The 26,938-nt window shown below is 45.5% G+C and overlaps 1 protein-coding gene across 1 annotated transcript in view; it reads right to left on the reverse strand.

Moving 5' to 3' along the window:
* Nucleotides 1–26,938, reverse strand: part of KIAA0753 (KIAA0753 ortholog) — a 294,415-nt gene that overhangs the window by 160,227 nt on the left and 107,250 nt on the right. The window contains exons 6-8 of the mRNA XM_086954540.1: nt 10,387–10,608; nt 9,894–10,104; nt 8,677–8,903 (exon numbers count right to left, since the gene is read on the reverse strand). Of these exons, the coding sequence (XP_086810666.1) occupies nt 8,677–8,903; nt 9,894–10,104; nt 10,387–10,608 (660 nt within the window). The remainder of the gene's footprint in view (nt 1–8,676; nt 8,904–9,893; nt 10,105–10,386; nt 10,609–26,938) is intronic.

The following is a 26,938-nucleotide window of genomic DNA, read 5'->3' on the forward strand; positions in this document are numbered from 1 at the left end:
CTTCAACCTCCACTGGAACGATCATAATGATGCGGTGGTAAAAGGTCTGAAGAATTTCCTTAACGCCCTTGACCTCACTCAAATCTGCAATAGTCCAACTCACAAGAAAGGCTCTATCCTCGACCTTATCATCTCCAAAGAAGCCTCTATCCAACTCGAATCTATCCAACCCTGTGACTGGTCAGACCATCATATTATCACATTCTTCATCAATGAAAAAGTTAAATTTAACCCTGTTCAATCCGCCAGGCCCAAAATCTGGAAAAGAGACATGAAAAAACTAAACTCAAACTCTCTGCCCCCCAACAGCTGCAACTCACTACTTCCTCCTACTGGTGTTATGGACGTCCAATCCTTGACTGATCACTATCTCAACACTATGTCCTCAATAATTAATGAAGTCGCACCCTTGCAGCTAAAAAAAGCCTCCGCAAAAATCTCCAATCCCTGGTACGACGGGAGTCTCAATGACGACAGACGCGCCATGCGAATGGCAGAGCGCACCTGGAGATCAGCTCCCTCTGCACTGAACCTAAAAACCCTGAAGAAAAAGAGAAATGCCTACTTCAGGAAAATAAAACGCTCAAAATCAGTCTTCTTCAGCCGTCAGCTTGACCTAGCCAAAAATCGTCCGAGAAAGCTGTTTGAGCTTATCCGAACGCAATCCAAAGAACACCCCCAACCTCTCAACACTATGGGTGAAGCTCCCTCCTGGGAAGACTTCGCCTCTTTCTTTATCCAAAAAACTGACAACATAAAGAATGATCTACTCATGGATGCAAGCCGCTACCCCAAACCCCACTGCATAGCACCAACTAAACCAAAAAACAATGCCACCTGGTCAACCTTTGTCACCTACACGGAAGAAGAAATTGGCAAACTGCTCAGCACTCTGAAACCTTCCAATCACCTCACGGACCCCCTTCCTGCTAACGCTGTCAAAGTCCTTACCCCGTCGCTCCTTCCACTCTGGACTAAAATCATTAACAGCTCACTTCAACAAGGGTCCATTCCCGACTCCCTCAAAGTTGGACAAGTCACACCCTTGCTAAAGAAACCTACAGCCGACCCCTCAGACCTCAACAACTACCGCCCCATCACCAACATTCCGACTCTTGCCAAACTGCTAGAAAAATGCGTACAAATACAATTGTCTAAACACATTACTCAGTTTGATCTTCTCAACTCTCATCAATCAGGCTTCAGAGCAAATCACAGTACTGAAACTGCTATGACTCACATAATCGATGACGCCCTCCAAATCCTAGATCATAACGATACCTGCCTCCTCATCCTCCTTGATCTCTCCTCCGCATTTGACACCGTCAAACATGAGAATTTACTCGAACTATTAAACACAAGAATGGGCCTATCTGGAACTGTGCTCAAATGGTTCACGTCCTTTCTGCATAACAGGTCGCAGAAATTCAAGAGCAACAACCTGATGTCCGCGCCAAGACCTGTATCGCTAGGCGTACCACAAGGATCCTCCCTATCCCCAACTTTGTTCAACCTAGTTATGGAACCTCTCACCACCTTGCTACAAGAATCCAATGTACACTTCCACATGTATGCTGATGACACCCAACTTTATCTCAAACTTCAATCACCCAATGACATCACGCTCTTGAACTCAACGATCAGTAGCACCCAATCCTGGCTGGCCGCTAATCATCTCAAACTTAATGCCCTCAAAACAGAGTTCCTTTTGATCTCACCTCCCGCGAAGATCACTACCGCACAAATGTGGCTTAAACACCTAACGGCACTCAATGTTCAACCCACCATCGTGGACTCAGCGAAATCCTTGGGCATAACACTCGACACCAATATCAGCATGCAGGAACACATCAACAAAGCAACTAAGGGAGCAAATTACCAAATCAACACCCTTAGGAAACTTAAACCCTTCCTTCCAGCCAAAGACTTCCAAACTGCGGTACAATCACTTGTCATACCTCGAATAGAATACGGCAGCACCGCCCTCTGCGGTCTCCCCCTAGCTACTACGGCACCCATAAGAGCCTCTTTAAACGCCGCAGCGAGACTTCTCACTGGATCAAAAAAACACTCACATTTCCCCTGACTTCAAATCCCTGAACTGGCTGCCTTTTGAAGCCAGGATACACCTGAAAATCGCTTGTTTGACACACAAGGCTGTCCACCTTAGCTCACCTAGATACCTCGCTCAGAAGCTGACGATTTCTGGAGGATCCAGAAACACTAGAGGCACAAACAATCTTTTGCTAAAGCCTAAAAGATTCCGCAAAGAAAAAACCTACAAACGCTCTTTCTCAGGAATGGCTCCCAGGATTTGGAGCTCACTCCCCCCTGAAATCAGACTCATCCCATCTACCATACTTTTCAAGAAAGAAGTAAAAGCGATCCTCATGGCTAAATGCACTTGAACCACTACTGGGGATCAACTTCAAAGACTCAGTGCTCATCTGTACCACTTGTTCGAACCCTTCGCTTTTGTTTGACCTTGAAATTGACTACTTGATTGTTTATGATATCATTTCACTGTACTTTTAACACTATAGATGTATCTGTGTATATCTGCACCTCTCCTATGTAAAGCGCTCTGATATCTGCGAAGATCTTGTTCGCGCTATATAAAACTTTCAAAATAAATAAAAATAAATAAATAAATGGAGCGACCTCGGGGAGTCACTTTCTACCAGTTCTCCCTCCAGCCGAAGGATATCTGTTTCTATGTCAGTTATTGCTTTCAGCTGTTCTTTTTTATGGCCTGATATTAAAGAGAGAGCTTCCCCCCTGATCACCGTTTTGAAGGCCTCCCAGAGTGTTTGGCTAGAGGACACGATGCCCACATTATCTGTGAAGTAGCTATCTGTGGCGGCTAGAAGGTCTTTACGTCAGGTAACAATATTCTTGTAATGTACACAGAAGGTGACAAACAATGCATACTATGTGGACTCCATTAGTTATATTGATATATGAAACAAAATAATAACTGTGCCTTTTATTCTTGCGTAAGTAAAAGTTTTAAAAAACGCCTAAGGGGTAAGCTCTCTCCAGATCCGCGCTGGCTGGCGCAGAAACATTGAGAACTGTCGTCAGCGCACAGGGGCGGCGTCTAAGTAGACACAGCAACGCCATCCCAGCGGCCACGATGCCGATGACGTATGCGGAGTCGACCAACGCAACCTACTGACGAACAGGGGTACTGCTAAGAAAAACGTTATACGGATCCAGTCGGACGCCTAGGGGTAATTCTAAGGTAAGGAATCAAGAACTAATAGTCTCTTTCAGATAATCCCACACTTCCAGAGTCGGATTTATCAATACATGCACCCAGAGGGCACCTTAGAGGTGGTCCCTGAAAACCTACCAGCCTCTGGTGTGTTAGCTGACTAGTTTCTGCCAGCCTGCCACAGAGACAAGTTCTGACCTCCTAGGGCGAGAGCCTTTTGCTTTCAGGAGGTCAGGAATAAAGACAGTCAGGGAAGAGGGAGTCGCACCACCTCCCCCAGGATGACCTGCTGATTAGCCTTCTTAGACAGGTAAGCTTCAAAGAAGTTTCCTCCTTTGAAATGTGAATCTGACTCCCCTTAGAGGAGACGAAGCTGGAGCCCTTTGATACCTAGACAGGTGGGAGAATTAGCTAGTCGGGCAGGCGTTTTTTCAGAAATGGCATCTTGGTGGTGGCACACAAAGGAACTCTGGGACAGGGTTATGTCCACTTCCCACAGAACGTGATCATCTAGGGGGTGTAGTGACCCCAGGGGTAAGTAGCCCATTGGCAATCCCCTCACTCCCCTTAATGCAACTTAAATTGAGTACTTAAGGGACCCCCTGATACCATATCTTCAGATTTTCATTGCACACAAAAAAAGGAGTGGAAGAAGAAGACTGCTGGCCTGATAACCTATGAGCATGACTGACTTGGTGCTATCCCCCCAGGCTGGTCTCCAGACCTTCATGAATCGTCCTGCCACTGTGCGGACCTCAAGAAACTCAGAGGGCTACCAGTGCTTCAGACATTGCCAAAGGAAGTCCCTTGGATTAGAGGAGCTACTCCCCTGCAGCCGTAGGCACCAAAGAAGCAAGACCCGGTACACCGACTTGCCGCCTACGGAGTCCACTGATGCAGCAGCAGCTGCCCAAAAACATGTAGCAGTGCCCCTACAGGTCAGATCCATCCTCCTTCCCTCCAAGTGTGGCGGCACCAGGACTGACCCGAACAGCACAGTACCAATCCTAGGGGTATAGGGCCCCTTGCAGCAGCCAAGGTTCGCTGTTCCCCAGACCAGACACCAATGCTGCACATCGAGGGATTTCTGGGACAGTGAGACCCACTTCCGGAGTTGCCCGACTCTCCTGCTTGCCCCTCCTTTGGAAAACAAAGATAAAGAAGTGAATCTGCGATCACTCTGTCTGCCACCAGACGCCTCACAGCACCTTTGCATCCACGCTCCAGAGTGCAAGTCCAAGGGCTGAGACAGTGCCAGAGGGGTCCCCAGACCCACAAGAGCCAAACCCACGTTTGGATTTGCCCAGACTTCCATTAGCCACCTGCGGCCTCCTTCTGCAGGCCCCATCCAAACGCGAGAAACTCCTGCACCGGAATCCAATCTTAAAAGAGACCACTGAGCCCGATCCCCGCAATCCGAGGAGAAGTGGACAAAAAGGTGTCACCGCATGTCCAAGGATCTCAAGGGTCGAGCCCCCCCGTGGGTACCTCTGACTGGTGCCCCAGTCCCTGCTTGCAGCCTCTTTGCAACCGGACTGTTCTCCCATTGAAGTGAATGGGACACCCAACACCATGACACGCCTGTGCACCCGGATGCCCCAGAGCTCCCAGAGGTGCCCTGTTGGTGTGGCCTTGGACCAGAAGAACAGTTCCATAAGTCGCTGACAAGTGCCTGAATGCAACAAGTTCTTCCTCCATAGGATAACAGAGACGATCCAGAATTTTTTTTTTTTTTTTTAACTGTAAAAATTCATATCTTGAAAAGAAAATACCCAATTCTGATTATCTTGGTAACTAATTTTGTATAAAAGTACATGTTAATTTTATAAATTGGTGTTGGATTTCTTTATTGAGTGTGCGTGTTATTTACTGCTTTTGTGAAAGCAATAAATGCTGAACACTGCCCTCTGATATGCCTAACTGCTCGTCCCCACTGTTAGACCTGTCAGCTCTTTGGGTGGTCCCTCCTTATTTTTTCTCCCTTTCTGCCTTCTATTTTTGCGTCCACTGAGGTTTTTAGGTGTTGACTTTAGGTCTCCGGGCGCCTCATCACTGCTAATCAGTGCTGAGGCGCAGGTGCACCCTTTCTAAAATGGTGGCCTACTCGAGCTTTCTTAAAATGGTTGCCCTGTCTGGAGTTACCTCGGAGCTCTGGCCCATAGGATAACATTAGGGGGATCTAGAACCTTCCAGTCCCTTCTAGTGACCTGGGCCTAGATTATATAAGGGAAGTCACTGGGCGGCCATTTTGTCCACACTAAGGAACTGACTGGAGTGCAGACTGCTGCGTTTGGGGGATGGTGACACTGACCAGGTTGATGGTTCCTAGGGGCTGCTGCCTGGTATGGTGAATCTGCCTCCCTACCTGCAGAACTGGTCCAGCTGTGAGAGGAATCTGACGGACCTAGTACCAGTGTAGGGAGTGATTTCTGATTTCTACCTCCTCCGTTGAACATTGAGATCGACAGGCCGCTGAGGGACCTCATATCGCCTAGTTAAGAGGTGGTGAGTGAAAACTCTGAGGGGACCTGCGCTGCTGCTGTCCTTCCTAGAGAAGTGCAAGACGGAACAAGGAGATTCTAGGATCTCCACAGAAACTAGCGCCAACTTAATAAGTGGATTGGTGTTGGCTGCTTCCACGGTTGTAAGACTGACAAAAGGAAAATCCTCTCTGGGTCATCCGTGCAGAGAAGGGGGGAAATAACGCTACATTGCGCTCTAAGCGCCCTGCTCCCTACTGCCACAGACAGCAAGAAAGAGGAGGGAGGAAGAGGGGGAAGATCCACCGTTATTTCAACCCCGAGACTGTCCTTCGGAAGCCTTCATTTCCCTGGTATTTCCGATGAGCGCCAGCCAAGCTGAAACGCCAGTCCTGCTCCTTAGCGACGGCATTGAGGTTGGCGGGGGCGAGTCCCGCATCACTAGAGAACCGCCCCGCTGATCCTTGCGTAGGCAATTGGGTGTCGCCGCCTGCTCCTGACAGGAAGGCCAGGGCAGGCACTGAACTCGTAAGAGGCCGGCTTACCCGAGGCAGTGATGTGGTAGGCGCCGCCGGCTGCTCCGAAAGGAAAGCTAGGGAGGGGGAAGCGCTAAACTGGCCTGAGATTCCAGCCGGTGGTTGACGCTGCAATCACCTTCCGTCCCCTGCCCCAGGTGCAGTCCGGAGGCTGGGGCAGGTTTTGAAAGGACCGCCGGCTCCACCTGTCACATTTAGCCGGTAAGAGCCCCCAAGTGACGGGTAGGCCAGAGTGTGGCCGGAGTGCTCCCCATCTGTTTTCATACTTGTGTCCGGGGTAATTTGGATTTCCGCACCGGTCTAGGACTATTGAAACTAATAAAGAAAGTGCTGAGACAAAGAAAAGGTAGGGGGGAGATAACTGTAAGTCACAGATCCTCATTGGAGTGGGGCCGGAGTTTGTAAATCGGTCCTAATATCCCGTATGGGTCTGTGAAAAAGGGCTTGAGGAAAATTCACAGGCAGGAGAGGAAGGTAATTGACTTGGTAGTCCAGAAACGAATTGCAATCTGTTGATCTACGTCTGCTGGCCTAATTTTCATGTGACTGGATGTCCGCTTTATTTAAATGCAAATATCTGCCTACTTTGGCAAAATGATGGGATTACCTGTTTTTGATTCATGTAATGAATTTTGCTGCTTGACTTACTTAAACTGCAAAGTAACTACCTGAGTTAAAGTATTAAGGGGGATTGCCAAGCTCATTTCCTCTTCTGGTTACTGTTCTATAACTGAATGCAATGCTGTGCTCTTACTGATGCAGATAATCATATGTGGAAGTGCTTAATGTGTTAAAGTTATACACTGCTAGATAATAAAGCCAATTTAAGGACTTTGATAAAGCATTTCAATTCTTTTTTCTAACCAGGTGTGGTGTTATTTTTTTTCTTTAGTGGAGGTGCGCTGAGTTGCTGTGGTGAGTGTGAAGCAAGTACAACACGGCTGCCTTGAAGTTAGGCCTTCTCACTTTGTGCCAGGCTACCCTAGGCGGACCGGTGACCCGGGGTCCAACACCCACTACTACAAAAGCGAGCAATTGGGGTGTTACTTGTACCTCTGCAATCCCTTTGGGGTTTGCCTTGACTCTCTGCAAAGTGTACCTCATTTTGGTGCATTCTATAGAGAGCCAGCTTCCAACAGAGATCTTTTGTTAAAATGTGAGATCCTATATACGAAAAGTTAGAATTATCTTGTGGTGATATACTTATCTTCATTAGTGTAACCTCCAGTCAGATTACACTAGAAAGTGATAGGAGGTGGAGGGATAGCAAAGTCCAACATAAATGTATACAATTTGACTATATAATCGTAATTATCATTCCTTTCTTCTTTTAATCACACCCAGACTCAATGGCACTGCACACTTAATTTTCACCTTATCCAAAGAGATTATTTTCTGATCTACACCAAAATCTCTCCCATATCATTCCTGCAAATCGCTATTTTGAAACTAAGAGTTCACATTGCAAATGATCACTTATCTTAGTTTTTCCCAATCTGCTCAACACCCGCACAATATTGTCTAATCACAAGATTATTGCACCAAAGCCCTAAATGACACGTATTGCAGGACTGCTGGACTAGTGCACCAGTCTACATTTGGGCCCACTCCACTATTTCAATCCAAAGATCTGATGCAAAGCAGAAGAAGAATGCTATTTTGATTTGGAATGTTGGTATTTTTTCAAATCAATATACATTACCCCTACTTCCCATGCATAAACAATCTCCACCACAAAACTTACAATCTGGTAACAATGAAACAAGTTATTTACTGGAATTTACACATCTCCCGTGTTGGAAATGTTCATAGGTGAACATGCTTGCGTCATCATTTCCTGCAGAGCCCGGCAAAGTGGAGCGAATTACGCATGTGATCTATGAAAGATCCAATGTAAGCGGACACTCCTTGCAACACTCTAATGTAATACTCTAACTCTAGATTTAGGAGCTCACTCCAATTAAAGTCATCCTTTAAACAACATCTTCCAGGAGAAAGTATTCATGGAAATAGTGCCTCCTTCGCCACAGAACTTCTGTCTTGGAAATATTTACCCTAAATTCACACAGATATGGAGAGGTCGTTACAATGAAGTGTTGTGTGCTCCACTATAATGTTTTCTTTTGTCATGAATTTAGCAGTGATGTACCGTAAGTCTCACAGTGAAGATATCCAAGTGTATTTAACATTTTTCCAATTTGCTTCACATGCACACCGCCAAACAAGCAGCAGCATACCAGACAGCGAGCAGGATGCATAAGAACAAGCTCCACCAAAAAGCATTTTTTTAACTGCAATGGGATAAAACAGGATGAAATATCTAAAGCATCCTAGATTTCTTTTAACACTTTAAACATACAGCAAAATGAACAACACCAGCACTGGATTGAAATATCTGTGCAGCTTTATACCCATTTACTATGGTATGTGTCATGACTGTTACCTGTGGTCTTTCGGGCACCAAAACACCTTTGTTCCTAAGCGGCGCTGTCTCTGGCAAGTGCTTACTTTTGTGGCGCTGTTCTTGTATTAAGGCAGCAATTCCTGCTTTTAAAATGGTATTTCTGTTGATGTTGGCAATAGCATCAGTCGGTCTGTTATCCAGCTTTGTATTTGCATTGATAGTTTGCTCTACTGTTGCCGGAAATCCAGAGGCTGGTTCGTTTTCATCTGGACAAAATATACTGTGTTACTTGGGAGAAAAGAGTGCTGTGAAAATGACATGATGAGTAAATAAATGTGTTTTTAAAAAAAGTTGATGTCCCCCCATTGCCCATCTGCACAGGAAGTGACATCATTGGATTTCCCATCATCCTTCAGCACAAGAAGTGACATTTCTGGATTCCCCATCCATCAAAAGAGGAAGTCGTATCACTGATTGCCCTCAAAAACAGTCTTTATAAGAAGAAACCAAGCAAGAGATCTTCATTGCCCATCTGCACAGGATGTAACATCACTCGATTTCCCCATTCATTTACACAGGAAGGAACATCACTGTTTTCCTGCCCACAGTACCCTGCACTCCACCCAGGACCTATTTAAGGGTGGCTACACACCTCAGGGTCCATCTACCTGAACAGGTACATCTCTTTCCACCAACCAATCAGCCTCCTCCATGCCGCAGGACTCCTACTCACACACATATGCAGAACCAAATTAGCAGGACAGATGTTCTCTTACATTGCTCCCAAAGCTGAGAACGACCTCCCACTCCACTCAGAGCCACCTCCTCTTCTTGAATTCTGCAAGAAACTGAAGACTAGGCATTTCAATCAACCCTATCATAGGCAGAGCTAGGCATAAACACCTGCTCAGCACCAGGATACCCATGCGTGCACTTTACAAACGCAACACGTTCCTTAGGATTTTAAAATGATGTTAGTGGGAACTAGTATGTATTCCAGTGTTGGTGAACAGGGGCTGCTATAACCAGCAATCCTTTAAATGATTTAACACATCAACACATTCCTAACACCACCATGGGGTATAGGCAATATTTTTGGAATTGTAAAAATACATCCATCCTAATGTACAAATCAAGACTTTATTGAACCTTTTAAAGTAGCAAGCCAGTAAAAAGCAAGCTACAGAGCTAGTTCTAGGGTATGGTATACCCCTACTGCAAATGAAGCAGTTCAATTCACTGCCTAGACCACATACCAATAAGCAGCTTCCTCACCACTGGGGGGCGATTCTGCCCCAGTGTCACATGCTCCTTCGACACAGGAGGTGGCTTCTTTACTTTCCTCGGAGAGGCACTTCGCTGCCTGCCTGGAGACCCTTCCCTGCTTGAAGAGGATTTACTGCGAGCTCTGGACGGATTCTTCATCTTTTGAGGTGTCCGTCTCTTTTCCATGATAGATTCCAAATCCTTGTAACAAAGAGTGTAGAAGTTAAGACAGTGGTGTACTGCTCAATTCACATTTCAAAAACATTTTAAAATATCCTGTGGCACGCCAACCTTAAATTTGATAAGATTTTAATCACAATGTGTTTTTAATAAGTCCACGCAGCAGCAAAACTTTAGCCCAGGCCACAAACCAGGGTGCAGAAGATTGAAAAACTATGGCCATTCATAGCCTCCAAATGGAGCATTTCTACATTGCCTGTGCACATTCTTAGTTTCTTGCTGCACCGATAATAGACGTCTTACCTCCACTTGCTGGAGTATAGAAATGATGGTGTCTGAAAGTGAAGAATCCACAGTCCCCTCCAGTTTGGCAGAACAAAGAGAGAGCTGTCGAATGAGATGGCCCAGTTCCTTGTAGTGAGCAGGCACCTGAAGCTCTGCTTGGTCTGTGAGCTGAGTTACAAACATCTGCAGGGCACGAATGGCGCCTCGGTGAACAGCTGCCAGCCTTGTCAATGTACGCGTCTGATGAACACAATGTGGAAGGTTAGCATCAAGTTCAGTCAATGCAACAATTTAAAATGCATTATTCAAATGATTATTCATTTTCATCTCTCACTAAAGTCCAGCTTAAGATCCACCTCTCATACTGCTAGTCTGGATTTGTAGAAGAGGCCCTGGGCCATGCAAAGCTATGTATGGCGTTGTCCGGATTATATTCTCAAACGATTACAGTGTAATGTAATTTTGAACACTTTAGAGTAGGACACATAGGAAATGCACTATTCAGCGACACGTAGCTGGATCATTTAAATGTTCTCATGCTGCCAAACAAGTGTTGTCACTGCATCATTGCCAATGAAGCAGTGCCCATTCAGTGAAGTTGGGGCACATCCTTCATTGGTAGTATGGCAAGAACTTGAAAGCACTCTGTCCCTTCGCCCCATCCTCTAGACACTGTTTGTTCTATCTCCAGAGCATTTGGAAACTTGTCCCGCTCTCCATGTCCCTGCCTGTGACCCACCCTTTCCACTACTCATTTCGATATTAGTTTATCGACTCTACTCCTCTTAGCTTTATGCCACTCTTGCTGCTAGTCTCCCATCAGCCCATCCCTGCCTAGCCTCATTTTCGTCTGGTTTCACAAGCTTTCATTCCTCCACTTGGGTTTTCTCTCACCTTATCCTCCCTTACCACAGAAAACGCCATTCTGCTTCACTACCGCCCTACCACCTAACAGCCTAATTTTCCACCTCTCCCAGCTATCACTATTCTCCACAGCTCAACCTCACATCTTTACACCATCAGAAATTGTACTGAATATCAGTCTATTTTCAGCACACGCACCAACACATACACATAGATATATACACACAGTGAAACCCTCTGCTTCCGATGCAAAGGTTGTACCTGTTTTGTGCGAAAGAAAGCCTACACTGCAGCATACCGTGCTATAAAAGCGGTGTGTAGGTCAATGAAACATGTGCTGTTACTAGTATAAACTTCTTTGAACGTATTTGAACCAGGAATGATTGCAGTGTTGCTGCTCAAGCTGTGTCTCTGTTGCGTGTTAGTGAAGCTTGGTAAAAGCCACTGTACCATACAAGAGCCAACACAACTGCCACTACTGTTGCTATTTGTTGTGTGAAAATAAAGCACACTCCTGTCCACTACCCAAAGATGAAATCATTGGAAATATCCTCACCAGCTCTTTAACACAATTCACAACTTGAAGCCCTCCTCCTAGTTCCACTCTTGTACCACAGTCTTGCCCTTAAAGAAATTGTAAAACAGAACCATTGTTATCAACAATAAGGCCAACACCTGCTACAGGAAGGCACCAAAACCCCGATACTGCAATTTTTAGGGAACTAAATTCTTCTGCAGTACCCTCCACATGTTGCCTGGTATTTGATGCAACTGACTGAAGTGTACTGGGTTTCTTCTAACTAGGTCACCAGTACCAGTTTTCTTTCCCTAAAAATGTTCAATTGTTTCCTCCAATTAGCTAACCCTTTAGCACCCTCTCGAAATCCCAAGTAGATGGTACCCATGGTACCTAGGGCCTGAGGTACTAAGAAGGGTCCCTCAGGCAGCAGCACAAATTGTGCCACACTAAGGGACACCTCACCAAGCACACGCAGGCTGCATGTCTTGGTGCAGACAAAAGTGAAAACACGACATGTCACACATCCCTGTGTGCCATATCCCCTAACACGGCATGTAATATTTGTAAGTCACCCCTACAGCAGGCCTGACAGCCCTAAGGCAGGATGCTGAATATTACATGTGAGATTACATGTGAGGTTATACCTGCATGAGCAGATATGCCCCTGTGCTGGTCATTCCTATTACTGCCACTTCAAGTGACCAGGGAAGCCATTTTAAAACATGTGCTGGACACTAGTGAAAACGAGTTCCCCAGCTAAATCATGGCTTCACTTAAGATAGAGATGTTTGGTATCAAACATCTTGTATTAGTAAACCCACACAGATTCCAGTGATGGATTTACTAATACATCTACCTTAAGGGCACCTTAGAGATGCCCCCTGAAAATCTACCAGCCTCCGATGGGCTCCCTGACTGGTTTCTGCCAGCTTGCCACCCGAGACACTGTTCTGACCCACTAGGGTGAGAGCCTTTTGCTCTCAGGAGACCCAGAACAAAAGCCTGTTTCGAAAGAGGGTGTCATACCCCCTTCCACAGGATGATCTGATGATTAGCCTTCCTAGGGCGGCAAGCTTCAAAGAGCTGCCACATTTGAAATGCAAATCTGGCTCCCACTCACAGAGGAGGAAGCTGACTCCCTTGTCGAAAGCCTCATTGGCACCTGGACAGGTGGAAAAATGTGCTAGTTAGGTAGGCGTTACAACGCCAGGCTAGTACCACCCCTAAGGCGGGCTAAACTGAGGTGGACATGATTTTTCAGAAGTAGCCATCTGTGTGATGGCATACTTAGGAATTCTGGGGCAGGGTTATGCCGACTTCCAATACGAAGTGGTCATTTATGGGGTGTTGAAACTCCAAGGGCAAGTAGCCCACTGGCTACTACCCTACACTCCCCTAACACCCCAAAATCCTGTATTTAGGGGCGCCTTAGGCCCCATAAATGCAGATCCTGACGACCTAAGAAGGGCACTAAAAAGGCACAAAAGCAGAAGATTGGAGAGATCAACTGACTTGTCCCCAGCCCTTCCAGCCTGTCTGCTGTTCCCCGTTAAAAATGTGCCAAAGACATCTCATCCTGCACCTGTTGTGCCTCCAAAACCTGGGAGGTCTGCCTTTTGATGATAAAGAAGAACAATAGTTACTTACCTGTAATCTGTGGTTCTCCAGTATTGGTATCTTTCATAGATTCACATGCCTGAATCATTCCCAGTCGTCGGAGTGGGAGTCCCACTGTACATAAAAAAGCAATAATTATGCACATAATAACCATGACAGAGGACCAGTAAGTAAAGTAGCCAGAAACTATAATGAAAAAACTTCCATATTTAGGACTTCACCCAAGTCACTATATACAGTCCAAACTGCAGCCAATCAGGCGACAGCACCCTCCAGAATGTTCTCCTCAGAGGTTCAGACTCTCAAATTTTCTCGCACAAGAGTGAACCAAAGTGAAAAGAGCAAAAGCGAGCCTCTGAGGGGAGGTGGGCGGGTTGCATGTGAATCTATGAAAGATACCAATACTGGAGAACCACAGATTACAGGTAAGTAAATATTGTTCTTCTCCAGTATTGGGGTATCTTTCATAGATTCACACGGCTGAATCAGAGTAGAAAGCAGTACATCCATAATAATGCTCATAAGATTCTACTTGTAACATAATCATTTGTACAAGAGACATTATGCTGTAACATACATAGAAGTTCCATAATATGCATATATATAAGTATATATATGGTAATGTAAATAATAAGCATAGCTGATATGTATCTGAGAAACAGTAAAGAGGAGGAGGGAAGAGCAGAGGCTCACCTTATTTAAAAAGGATTACAGAGAACCGCTTGTCCCACAGACGTATCTGCATTACTGGCAGCTTCCAAACAGTAGTACTTGGTACACCTGCAAAAAGAGCAGTAGAGAAGGAGATTGCTCTAGTAGAATGTGCTCTTGGAGTGGGTTGTAATGGTCGTCCTGCTTGCTGATGACAGAAAGAAATTGCAGCAGAAATCCAACGAGCTATAGTCTGTTTGGATATTGATTGTTCCTGGCGTATCCTTCCATAGACCACAAATAGCTGGTCAGATTTACGGATTGAAGAAGTCCGTTGCAAATAGAATTTGAGACATCTCTTGATGTCAAGGGTATGCAAAGTCCTTTCCGCAGGTGATTGAGGATTAGGAAAGAAAGTCTTTAAAATTATTGGTTCATTTAGAAGGAAGTTCGAAGGTACTTTAGGCATAAAACTGGGGTTAGTGCGTAGCACTACCGAGTTTGAAGTGAATTGCAGGAAAGGTGGATTAATAGTGAAGGCTTGAATGTCACTGACCCTCCTAGTTGATGTTAAAGCTAACAGCAGAGACACCTTCCCCGACAGAAACTACAAATCCACTCTATGAATAGGTTCAAAAGGGTGTCGCATAAGTTGTGCAAGCACCACGTTAAGATGCCAGGATGGAGGTGGACAGCGAATAGGAGGAAACATCCGAAACAATCCTTTGAAGAACTGTTGAATGATCCTAGCTGAGTAAAGAGAGTTGGAACCATCTTGTCGATATCTTGAAATAGCCGCTAAAAATACCTTCAGAGTAGAATGGGTAAGGCCTGATCTTCCCAATTGCAAAAAGAATGGTAGAATCTGATCCGGTTTTGCATGGATTGGATGAATATTGGCAGTTTGACACCACATGCAAAATCTCTTCCATTTAAGCCTGTGTCTTAATAGTGGAAGGCGCTCGAGCATTGGCTATGACTTCCTTACAGTCTGCAGGAATGTTCAAATGAGCGAATTCAAGTTGCTCAGGCGCCAGGCCGCTAATCTCATAGATGCAAGGTTCGGATGGCAGATCTGTCCGTTCTAGATGGACAGAAGGTTCGGTATTGGTTGAAACTGAATGGGAGCGCATTCTGAGGGAAGGAGGAGTTTGGTGAACCAGAAATGGCGAGGCCACCTGGGAGCAATGAGAATTAGGCGACAAGGTTCTCTCTTCATTTTCCATAGAACCTTGGGAACCAACGGTATCGGAGGAAAGGCGTAAGCATAGATCTGCGACCAATTCATCGAAAACGCATTGCCGCTTGACCCCTTGTGGGGAAGCCAACTTGCGAAGAATGGGCATTTGAGGTTCTGACTGGTCGCAAACCGGTCTAGATCGGGACGATCCCACTCCTGAAAAATTCGATCCAATGTTGGTTGGTGTAGCTCCCACTCAGGATTGGATACTGTTGATCTGCTGATGGACATTGGAAACTCCCAGAACATGCTGACAAGCTGATCCCGTGTCGTATCGCCTCAGTCCCAAATTTGTTGGGCTCGTTGAGAGAGCAGGGCAGACGATGTTCCTCCTTGTTTGTTCAAGTAGTGCAAACCTATTGTGTCCGTCCGGATTAATACTGATGCACCCAGGATGATGGTGCGCTAAGATTTTAGGGCCAGAAAGATGGCCAGCAATTCTAGAAGGTTGATATGCCACATCCGCTGCTGGACGTTCCATTGCCGCTGACAGTCAGCCCTTGAAGGTGTGCTCCCCACCCCTCGAGAGATGCATCTGTGGGGATGGTGAAACTTGGAGCTTGCACTAGGAATGCCCACCCTTTTTCCACGTTCCTCTTGCAAGTTCACCAAAGTAAGGCTTCTCGCATCCGGGGAGTGATGCGAATGAGATCGTCGATGGACCCTGAAACCTGCACCCATTGGTCGTTGAGCTCTTCTGGCAGGGGTGTCATTCTGAGACGGCAGTTGGGGACTAAAGGAATGCAGGAAGAAATCATCCCCTGAAATGACTTTAACTGCCAGACTGAAACGCACCTTTTTGATTGGAACAGGTGGGCAAGTCTGCACATTTCTTGTTGCTTTTCGTTTGAGACAAATGCTTGTGTCAGTTGAGTGTCTAATGTGGCTCCCTAGAACGTTTTTCTTTGCGATGGGACGAGATGAGACTTGTCAAGATTGATGGAGAGGCCCAGAGATTGGAAGAGGGACAAACATTTCTGGGCGCTTGCGACTGTGAAAGAATTGGCCTTGATAAGGCAATCGTCTAGATACAGAAAGATTTGGATCCCCTCCAGACGAAGGTGTGCGGCCACTGGTACTAGAACCTTGGTAAACACACGGGGTGCGGAACGTAGTCCGAAAGGAAGGACTTTGAACTGGAAGTCACTGCAAGCTACCCTCAACCGCAAGAATTTTCTGTGTTTGGGTAGGATCGGTACATGGAAATACGCATCCTGGAGGTCGAGGGTTGCCATGTGATCCCCGCAGAAAGGAGTTGAAGGATTTCTTGAAGCATTAACATCTGGAAGGAAAACTTCTTTAAATATTTGTTGAGGGAGCGAAGATCCAGAATGGGGCGCCATTCTCCCGATTTTTTCTTCATCAGGAAAAATCTCGAATAAAACCTGGTTCCTCTTTGCGATTGCGGGACCATTTTGATCGCACCCTTTCGTAGCATCAAATTTATTTGGAAAAAAAGCTCCTGGAGGTGAGCTGGAGGTGGGTCTTTGGGAGGAGAGTTTGGAGGAATCTTTATGAACCCTAGAACATGGCCTGTGGCCACAATGTCCAGGACCCACTTGTCTGATGTTATAGCGGACCAGTTTGAGTAAAATTGGGAGATTCTCCCTCCAACTTTTAAAGGGGTAGGCGGTAGAATAGGTGGCAGGTTGCGGTTGTCACAGTTTTTTAGATGAGTCTTGTCCGCGACATGGGTGTGAGCATCATGGGAATGATACGAAGGCATTGGAGAAGGTGGTCTGGGTGACCTCAACGCAGAAAAGGAAGTTTGAGGCACAGATGTCGGTGGCATAGACAAAGTCAATTCAGATGGAAGGAAACAGCGATAATAATCTAACATGAACTGTAGATTGTTTAATAGAGCCAAAGGCATTTTTGCCATTGGGATCGCATCTGGAGATGGACCCACAGTCACTGTCATCCTGATCCTCCTCTTGATATTTAATGAATAATTCTGAAGGGCTCCTGGCAGTGCGAAATCTGTCATCCTCTTCGGACTCCTCATCATCCTCCCTATAATCCAGCAATTGTTCAGGTAACTCTAGAGGTACCTTCGTAGGTGAAATATGCAGTGGGGCGAGGGCCTCCAATGAAGAACAACGTCTGTGCAGCAAGGAAGATGCTGTTGTCAATGGTGGTAATTGCCCAGAAGTTGTAGACGGTGCAGAGGGTGTTGTGGCAGTAGACACTGACCAAACCTGTAATTCTGTGCAAGACGCTAACGTTAGCGTCGACGAGTGAGCCGTCATCAATGGAGCTGGCGTCAATGAGGTAACCGTCGACGAGGTGGTTGTGCTCGACTAGGCGTTCGTCGACGATGAGGCAGCCGTCGCCGACGAGGCGGCTGTCGACGAGGTGGCCGTCAATGAGACGGCCTTCAATGAGATCTTTCTAATCTTTGTCGTCGAAGGGACGTCGACGGTAGATCTAATTTCCTTAGTCGGCGAGATTGGCCTCACAGAGGCGAAAACCAGTGTCGACGGTGATGATGCCGACGACATGATCATCTGTAGTCTCAGTGACGAGAAGGTTGCTTTCGGCGTCGTTGTAGCGTCAACAGTGAGTTTCGTCGTCAAAGTCGTCGATGTCGTTGACGACTGGACTTTTTTCTGAGGTAAATCATTCTCAGAAAGTCGTTTTGAAGCCAGACTCTTTGCAGTTTTTCTTGGGGGCGTAGTAGGCAGAGGCTTATTTTTAGAAGGGGGAGGAGCCTTTTTTGAGGTGAAAGGCAGTTCTGCACCTTTAGAGGTTTGCTCTTTTCTCGACACCTTAGCCCCAGGAGAAGACAAATCCTCCTTAGCAATCCTCTTCCTAGAGGACATAGTTGAGCCCGAGGCAACACTCCCCACATCAGATAAGGGGTTGTCTTGATCCTTAATCTTCTGTAGCCACAGAAGTAGACATCCTTCTCTGTCTCAGAGTTTTTTGAGGGAAGGTCCTACAGATCTTGCAGTCTCTCACCTGGTGATCAGGATACAGGCAATAAATGCACTTCTTGTGGGGGTCCTCAGAAAACAGCCAGAGCTTCCCACAAAACTCACAAGGTCGAAAGAGATTTCTTAGATGTAGACATCCTGAAATGAAGAAAATTCCTGAAAAAATAGAAGAGTACTGATTAGAGCTCAGGGAGACACTTCACACGACGTGCGGTAGAAAACCTGAGAGCCTGACCCTCTGAGGAGAACATTCTGGAGGGTGCTGTCGCATGATTGGCTGCAGTTTGGACTGTATATAATGACTTGGACAAGTCATAATGTGGAAGTTTGTTCCTTATAGTTTCTGGCTACTTTACTTCCTGGTTCTATGTTACCTATGTTATGGTTATTATGTGCATAATTATTGCTTTTTTATGTACTATGGGACTCCTACTCCAACGACGGGGAATGATTCAGGCATGTGAATCTATGAAAGATACCCCAATACTGGAGAATCAAGACTTTCCCAGCGGAACTGTTCCTGAATTCTGCAGAGACTCAAAAGAAAAGACCACAACCTGACGCAGGAAGCCACCACTGCACCAGTCACTCCAAGCCCGAGTTTAAGTGGGCCCACAGTGCCATTAAGGTCCCCCAGCCCTCCAGAGCCAGAGTCCATCGCGGTTTCACCCCTCGCGAACCCTCAGACTTTACATGCAATCCCCCTCCACTGCAACTGCTACCGGTAAGAAAACCCGAAAGCCTCTGCACCCATCACCCCTGGGCCATGGAGAAGAGAACCAAAGGTGTCCCTAGGTACCCGAGCATTGTGAGGCCTGAGCCCCCTGTTGGTTCAGCCCAACTGATACCCCAGTCAAAGCCTGCAGCCTCTTCTTACTATGACCGTTCTGCACAGAATAACACTGGACACCAGACTCTGTTTTGCACCTCTACACCCGGAGGCCCTGGTGCAGTTTGTGGTGTTCTGCTGGTGCTGATTTGGACCTTTCACACCACTCACCTTAACTCCTGGAGAGGAGTCCTGTAAGCTGCTGTACTATACCTCAATGCTACATTGACTTTTCCTCCCATAAGATAAGATTGCAGCCTCCTGAAATTGCACTGAGTCGACTTCTGAACTAAAAAGAATTCATATTTAAAAATGTACTTACCTGAAAGATTTTTTTCTGATGCCTTGATATATATATATAAATATACTTGGTATTTTTTATAAATTGGTGTCGATCTCCTTCTTGAGTTGGAGGTCTCATTTATTGACCATTGTGTGTATTTTCAGATGTCGTGCACTCCTCTGTGATAAGCCTACGGCTGCTCGACCGCACTACCCCTTAAGAGAGCACTTTGGGATTGCCATAGCAAGCCCCCCCCATTCACTCATAAGGGAACCCCGTGCCTCTTGACACAATATATCTCATTTTGATATATCATATAAAGAGGAAGAAAAGGACACTGCTCGGAGGCAGAAGTATAGGAGACAACTCATGGATAGCCTGTTGTGATATCCAGTTTCATCCTAATGCTTTCTTATGTACTATAGGTCTTCCGCCCGGTGTCCTTGCATCTCAAGAGCAATGGGAGATGCACCACAACGTTTATGTGCTGAACTCTACTGTATTGTGAATACATCCACTAATGGTGAGGGACTGCACATGGCTTGGCAAAACAATAAACTGCTGGTAGAAGAAAGTGAGAGGTACCCCTTAACCAAAATCAAGGGAAGTAGGGTTAATCCAACCAGTAAACAGAAAAGGTTCCCTCGAGTAGGGTGGTCAATTGAACAACTTAGACCACCAAGCAATTAGCACAATTCGTATATAAAGTCAAAAAAACACAGTTTATTAATTACACAATATATTAAAAAGAATAAGTGGACAGTAGCATCACTATACACAAGTAAAACCAATTAAAAAATGGCAATAATAATAATAAAAGTACATGGAAATTCCATGTAAAAACACAGTTTATTAATTACACAATATATTAAAAAGAATAAGTGGACAGTAGCATCACTATACACAAGTAAAACCAATTAAAAAATGACAATAATAATAAGAAAAGTACATGGAAATTCCATGTACTTTTATTATTATTATTGTCATTTTTTAATTGGTTTTACTTGTGTATAGTGGTGCTACTGTCCACGTATTCTTTTTAATATATTGTGTAATTAATAAACTGTGTTTTTTTGACTTTATATACGAATTGTGCTAATTGCTTGGTGATCTAAGTTGTTCAATTGAACACCCTACTCAAGGGAACCTTTTCTGTTTACTGGTTAAATCAATAAACTGCTACAAGACCTGCTGGATGAGTAACTGTTTGAGTAACTAGACCCATGTGGCCTTTGTTTTATCTCATCCATTACAGTCTAAGGTGTATTTTTAATAATTACAAAATGAATATGTTTTTTTTTTTAGATAGCTGCAATTCTTCTCAGAAAGAAACTAAAAACCCATCTTTTCAGAAAGGCTTTCATGACAGTTTAGGCAGTGGAACAGCTGAGGGTTCTATGGGCACCAGTGTGTTATGTTCTTCTGTTAAGCGCTTAGAGACCGGCGGTGATGGTCGCTATATAAATATTCCATAACATAACATTAAAAAATGTAGTTTGATTACCGATTCTTAATTCTCAGCAAGCCATCCCTGTTCAAAAAGCCAAAACGAACTGAGGATATAACACATGGCATGGAGTTATTTGGCAAAAATGAAGTCCATTCATAAACTGCACTTTGATGTATGATTTGTAGTATTACAGTAGTACTACTCACGTACATCAAAATGCAATTCACAAACTTCAGTGCAGAGACATCTGCCTCTCCTATCTTTTCTACATGAGTGTAGAGATCTCCACAAAAGTAGACCTACGTACAACCAAATGTGAGGGGTTTATAGAGGTGAGAGGACATTTCTTTTTGGGGGTAGCGGGGTGCAAAAAACCCACCCACGTAAAAGTAAGCCCTGTTTTATTAAAAAACAACACTTCTAATGCCAATACAGCCAAAAAGGACACAAAACAGTAATGAACGTACTCAAGCACAGCATTGGAAGAAGTCCAGCGCTACACATGGCCACTTACAGGTACTTTAACACACTCGCATAGAAAAATATAGAGGCAGGGACTTAAAATAACACCAATTTGTAGAAGCCTCAGACAGCGGGTGGAAACATACAAGTCTGCACCTCAGAGAAAACTTATTCGCAAATGGTGAATAGTAAAAAAGTTTAAAGTTACTACTAGGAGCAGTAGTAGATTTTGATGAGAGTATGAGTATATATGTAAATTTACATTTGTGAAAAGACTGATGAATCCCGCTCCACACAACCTGCTTCTGGAGGTTTGTATGGCAGAGGAACAGTCAAACAAACAATGTAATACAGAATGGGTTACTGACATGGCAGGTCCGTGAAGTAACTAGGGGGAGGAAGTGTATTTACAAGTATGCTTGTCTAGTAATTTGATTTCTCCTTACACATGCACAGCAAATAAACAACAAAGAGCCCAAATCACAGTCTCTGACACCTGTAATGCAAATATTAAATCTTGAAAAAAATTCAGAAGTTGGAAAACGCTGTCCCAAGAAATTATCTTAATTTACAGCGTCAGTAAAAAATCAAAGTACACGACCGTGCACTTGTCCCAGCACTTACCAGGCTTGGGGGCGGGGGAACTGGAAGGTGGACGCAGCAGACACATATGCAGAGGTACAGGCCTCTTTCCCGAATTCTCTGGGATTAACACACCAGAAATGTTTTGCCTTAATTGGCTGCAGCCTTCGGTAATTATGTATGGAGGGGTTTAGGTGTGATAAGTAACTGGATTAAGTTGGGTACACACTGTATCCTCTATAAGGGCACACACAAAATGATGGTTCTGTTCCTGTACATCGGACACTCCATAGTTGTTTCAGCAATGTGTGATTCTTATGCAAAAATCCATAATCAGAGATCTGCTCTGTAACAATGACCGGTACAAAAGGGGGTGGTGATGGACGGAGCATCTGAACCAACCAAACACTCACACCCAGTCAACAGAGCTGGGTTTAATCCATCACCATTCTTTAGCCCACTCTGCCACCCCAGTTCAGATATGGCCATATGCAAATCAGTCTAACCCTGTGCCTCATGGGAACAGTCCAGCCCGAACTGCCAAGCCATGCCTTACAGGGATTCCATCTTCCTAGGACCGGTTTCTGGCATTACAGCCGTCTTCAGCCAGGCTTGCTTGAATCCAGTGGCAAAGTGAGCAAGGGACTCACGTCTGAGCATACCCTGCCAACTTATGGCGAACAAAGCGGTACAAAAGGGGGTGGTGATGGACGGAGCATCTGAACCAATCAAACACTCACACCTAGTCAACAGATCTGGGTTTAGTCCATCACCGTTCTTTAGCCTACTCTGCCACCCCAGTTCGGACATGGGTACATACTGTATCCTCTATAAGGGCACACTGTATTTCACACAAAATGATGGTTCTGTTCCTATACATCAGACACTCCATAGTTGGTTCAGCAATGTGTCATTCTTAGGCAGAAATCCATAATCAGAGACCTGCTCTGTAACAATAACCAGCTGCACAAATTTCCTGATCTATCTTATCACTCACTCAACCGCCTTGGGATGTCTGGTCAGTTACTTCTCAGAATACCTCAGTTTTGAGAACTGGCTCACAAGGGTTCGTAAGATGTAATAGTTTGGGTTTACAGAATCAACTCCAGAAGCACACAATGCTGTTGATTTTCCTGAGGCATACCCTACAGCATGAGAAGGTGGAGGCTGATACCCTTGCTAGAGCCACAATGAACTGCAGAGCAGATGAACTAGAACAAACAAGCAACACTGAATCATGAGAGGGAGGCACATATGCAGGTGAATGGCCCTGAAGAAGGATGCAGAATCCCTAGACGTATGCATTTGTGAGAGCTTGCAGCAAAAAATTATGAACATTTGTGGTAGTAGCTGCACTCCATAGAACGCTAGACCCTGCCACTCACTAATCTCAAAGTAAGCACTAAATGCTCGAACCTTCGACAAGCAAGACCCAAATAGTAATAACTGCAGACCATTAGCAATGCAATAGTACTTAAGTTAGTGCAACATGATTATAATTATGATTATTACTGTTTTGAAGAGCGAATGGCTACCCTGGGTTGGGTTTCCCAGCGCAAAGTACTTCAAGGTATATCTCTCTGAGAAACTTACGCCATGCACTTATCCTAATAGCCAGGTTTTTAACAGCTTTCGAAAAACCGAGAACGATAGGCACGATCTCAAGGAGATCCACAGCTTAGAACCCAGGTAGGAGAAAGATTGGTTCCCTTGACATTCTCTCCTCACGCTTGGGACTGTGAAAAGATTTGTATAGCAGGATCTCAGAACGCGGTACGGCTTCTAAGGCAGCAACAGTGGCCTGAGGTACTCGGAGTCTGAATTCGCCATGAGTTTGTACATGTAGCACAAGGCTTTAAAATGTATTTGTTTCTTAATTGAAAGCCAGTGGAGATCCTGTAGGATTCTAGCAGTAGATGTATGTTTGGGGGGCGGGTGGGGGGGGGAGGGGCAAAGTAAGTCTTGCTGTTGCATTCTAGACCATTTGAAGTAGCCTCAGTGATGCCTTAGTGACCCCTTAACCAGAGGATATTTCCATAATCCAGTCTGGAAATAATCAGTGCTTGGTTCACTGTTCTGAGCCAGAGCAGGGAGGCAGCCAAGGATTTTCGTTAGCCATCTCAACAATCCGTAGCAGGAGCACATGAGTGGCAAATATTACCTACTAGTCACAGAACTTTTCTAAAGCCGCCAAGTGCCCGATGACAGGTAGAAAAGATCTGACTCAACTATATTGGCTAATACTGTATAATAAAATAATACACCGAAAAGTTCTAACGTAACGTAGATTTGAGTACAGTAAATGCACTTCTATCTATTTAGGGACGCGCTAGCCTTTAAGGGGACGCGCTAGCCTTTTGTATCGTCGTGCCGTGAGGGGAACGGACATTACTTACAACACTGCCCACTGCCATTAAGCCGTGAGGGGAACGGCCGACGCTCCTCACCTGCTTCTTGCCATTAATCTAGGAGGGGAACGGCCAATGATTAAACTACATCTCCCAGCGGCCCCTGGTCATCGGGCGCTGGGTGACGCAGCGACGGTGGAGCTTTAAAGCCGTGCCAGTCCTCCGCAGCGCGGGAGGTGCGCGGGCGGCGCGCGGGCCCGTCTGTGACTGGTAGAAGCTGGGCTGGGTCCAGACCCCTAAGAACTAGGACTTGAAACCAGAGGTATTTGATCCTATATGTGGCTCGTATCTTGACTTGTAGCCCCTATTTTGTTTGCCCTCCTTTTTTGACTGCACTTTGACCTGATCATGAGTAAACAGAAACACACTACAGGTAAGGGGGTGGTGGGGACATTAGACGCGTTCATTTTAAGAGCGGAGTCAGTTCCGATACATGAGATCGAGCTGACGGAACGCAGGCTTTCGCTAGAACCCCAGTAGCCACTAACCAAGTTAACGCAGATTGCTCCCTCTGTTAACCCTATTCACCCTGATAACGTTATGGTCCCCCAAGAAACCCTAGACTTAGATACTGTCACAGACATTGTTACAGAATACACCTCATTGTCAGAGCCATATAACGCAGGCAACAACGCCACAACAATAGCCTTAGGGCAGGAAACTGACATCGCACATAACTCTAGCCAGGAACCACCCATTAAGAGGAGGAAGGATAGGGGTGCGCAGACAACATCTCAAATGGCAGCTAGCCCGAGAATTACTAGGCATAAGGGTAAAAATACTGGCCCCATCAGTAAACAGCAGTTAAGGGTAACAAACAGCATATCATCGCTGACTCCAGATGATGATTTCTGGAAGAGAATGGAGACGATTATGTCAATTCTGTTGGACCCTCTGTCTCAGAAATTGGCTCTAATTGAAGATAGACTCATGAAATTGGAGGAGCCCGTTACAGATATCATTTCTGATATCAATAAGATAGCTAAAGGAAGGGAGGCTGGGACCATCATGGGACCTCCAGGAGCTAATCTCCTTGTAAGCAATCATGCGACTGGGCAATCTAGTAATCAGCAGCTAAGTTCAACTGCCGTACTAAATAGTGACCTAACTAGAGCCAGGCTCAGAGTCAACCCACCAGACAAAGACCCCAGCCTCCTGTACTCTCGTTATCTAATCAGCTGCCTTGTGGTGGATTAATCTATGGAAGTGAGCAGGGGCCTATACCCTCCACAATGGCTCCCCCAATAACTAGTAAAGGTGCTACTACGAGGAACAGGGAACAGGTCAATTTGTATCTAAAAACACTCTTTGCCATAATTATGGTATTCAAACCAACGAGCAAGTTACTTACCTTCGGTAACGCTTTTTCTGGTAGATACAGTATCTGCCTGTGGATTCCTCATCTTGTGAATATCCCCTGCGCAGCAGCCAATCGGAAACTTTTGTAGCTCTCCACGCCGGCGAGGTCATGGATAACGTCACAGAGGGTACGACTCCGCTCGCGACCCCACTGACGTCACTGGATCCATAATAGGGCCTCGTCGGCGTGATGACGTCAGTTCCGCCCTTTTTTTCCGTGCCCCCGAGGCACACGGACGGACCGACATAAACAGTAATAGTATACATAGTACACAGTATTCAAAACAACACACACAGTGTGAAATCAATGCAATATGCATGAACATATAAATACATCTATAAAAAAAAAAATCTTTCTTTTTTTCAAATATACACTTAGCAGGTATAGAAGAGTGGACAACGGGGAGGCGGGTGGGTCAGTGAGGAATCCACAGGCAGATACTGTATCTACTAGAAAAGGCGTTACCGAAGGTAAGTAACTTGTTCTTCTGATAGATACATCTGCCAGTGGATTCCTCACCTTGTGAATAGAATCCCACAGCAGTCCCCACTCCCGGAGGAGGGTGTCCACTCTGCTATACCAAGAAATTCTGGAGGACAGAGCGCGCAAAGTGGCCGTCCCTCCTCACCTCGGAATCCAAGCAGCAATGCTTCGCAAAAGTGTGGAGGGAGGCCCAAGTCTCGGCTCTACAAATATCCTCTACAGGCACACCTCTAGCCAAAGCAGATGTTGAAGCCTTTGCTCTAGTAGAATGAGCCCTTATACCCTCTGGAGGTTCCTTACCAGCCAGGGCGTAGCAGATCTTTATACACAGGATAATCCATTTCGACAGTGTGCGCTTGAGCACCGCTTTTCCTTTTTTACAACCAGCAAATCCTACAAAAAGCTGGTCGTCCAAACGATAGTCTTTAGTCTTATTGAGGTAGAAACTCACCGCCCTCTTACGGTCTAGGCGGTGAAGCCGCTCTTCCTCCTTAGAAGGGTGAGGGGGAGGATAGAAGGTAGGAAGGGTAATGGACTGCCCCAGATGGAAGGGAGTTACCACCTTAGGCAGAAAAGCAGCCCTGGTCCTAAGTACCATTCTCTCAGCATGAATGGTCAGGAATGGGGGTTTCGAACTAAGAGCTTGAAGCTCACTTACCCTCCTTGCAGAGGTAATTGCTACAAGAAAAACAGTCTTAAAAGATAGAAGTCTCATGGGACACTTGTGCAAAGGTTCAAAAGGTGAACCCATCAAATAGGTTAAGACAAGATTCAAGTCCCATTGAGGCACAATAAATGGAGTTGGAGGGAATTTGTTGGTAAGACCTTTTATAAAACGTAACACAATAGGTGACTTAAATAAAGACGGCTGGTCCGGCAAACAAA

This window comes from Lissotriton vulgaris, chromosome 2_1 (genome assembly GCF_964263255.1).
Source record: "Lissotriton vulgaris chromosome 2_1, aLisVul1.2, whole genome shotgun sequence".
In the NCBI taxonomy this organism is placed as follows: domain Eukaryota; kingdom Metazoa; phylum Chordata; class Amphibia; order Caudata; family Salamandridae; genus Lissotriton; species Lissotriton vulgaris.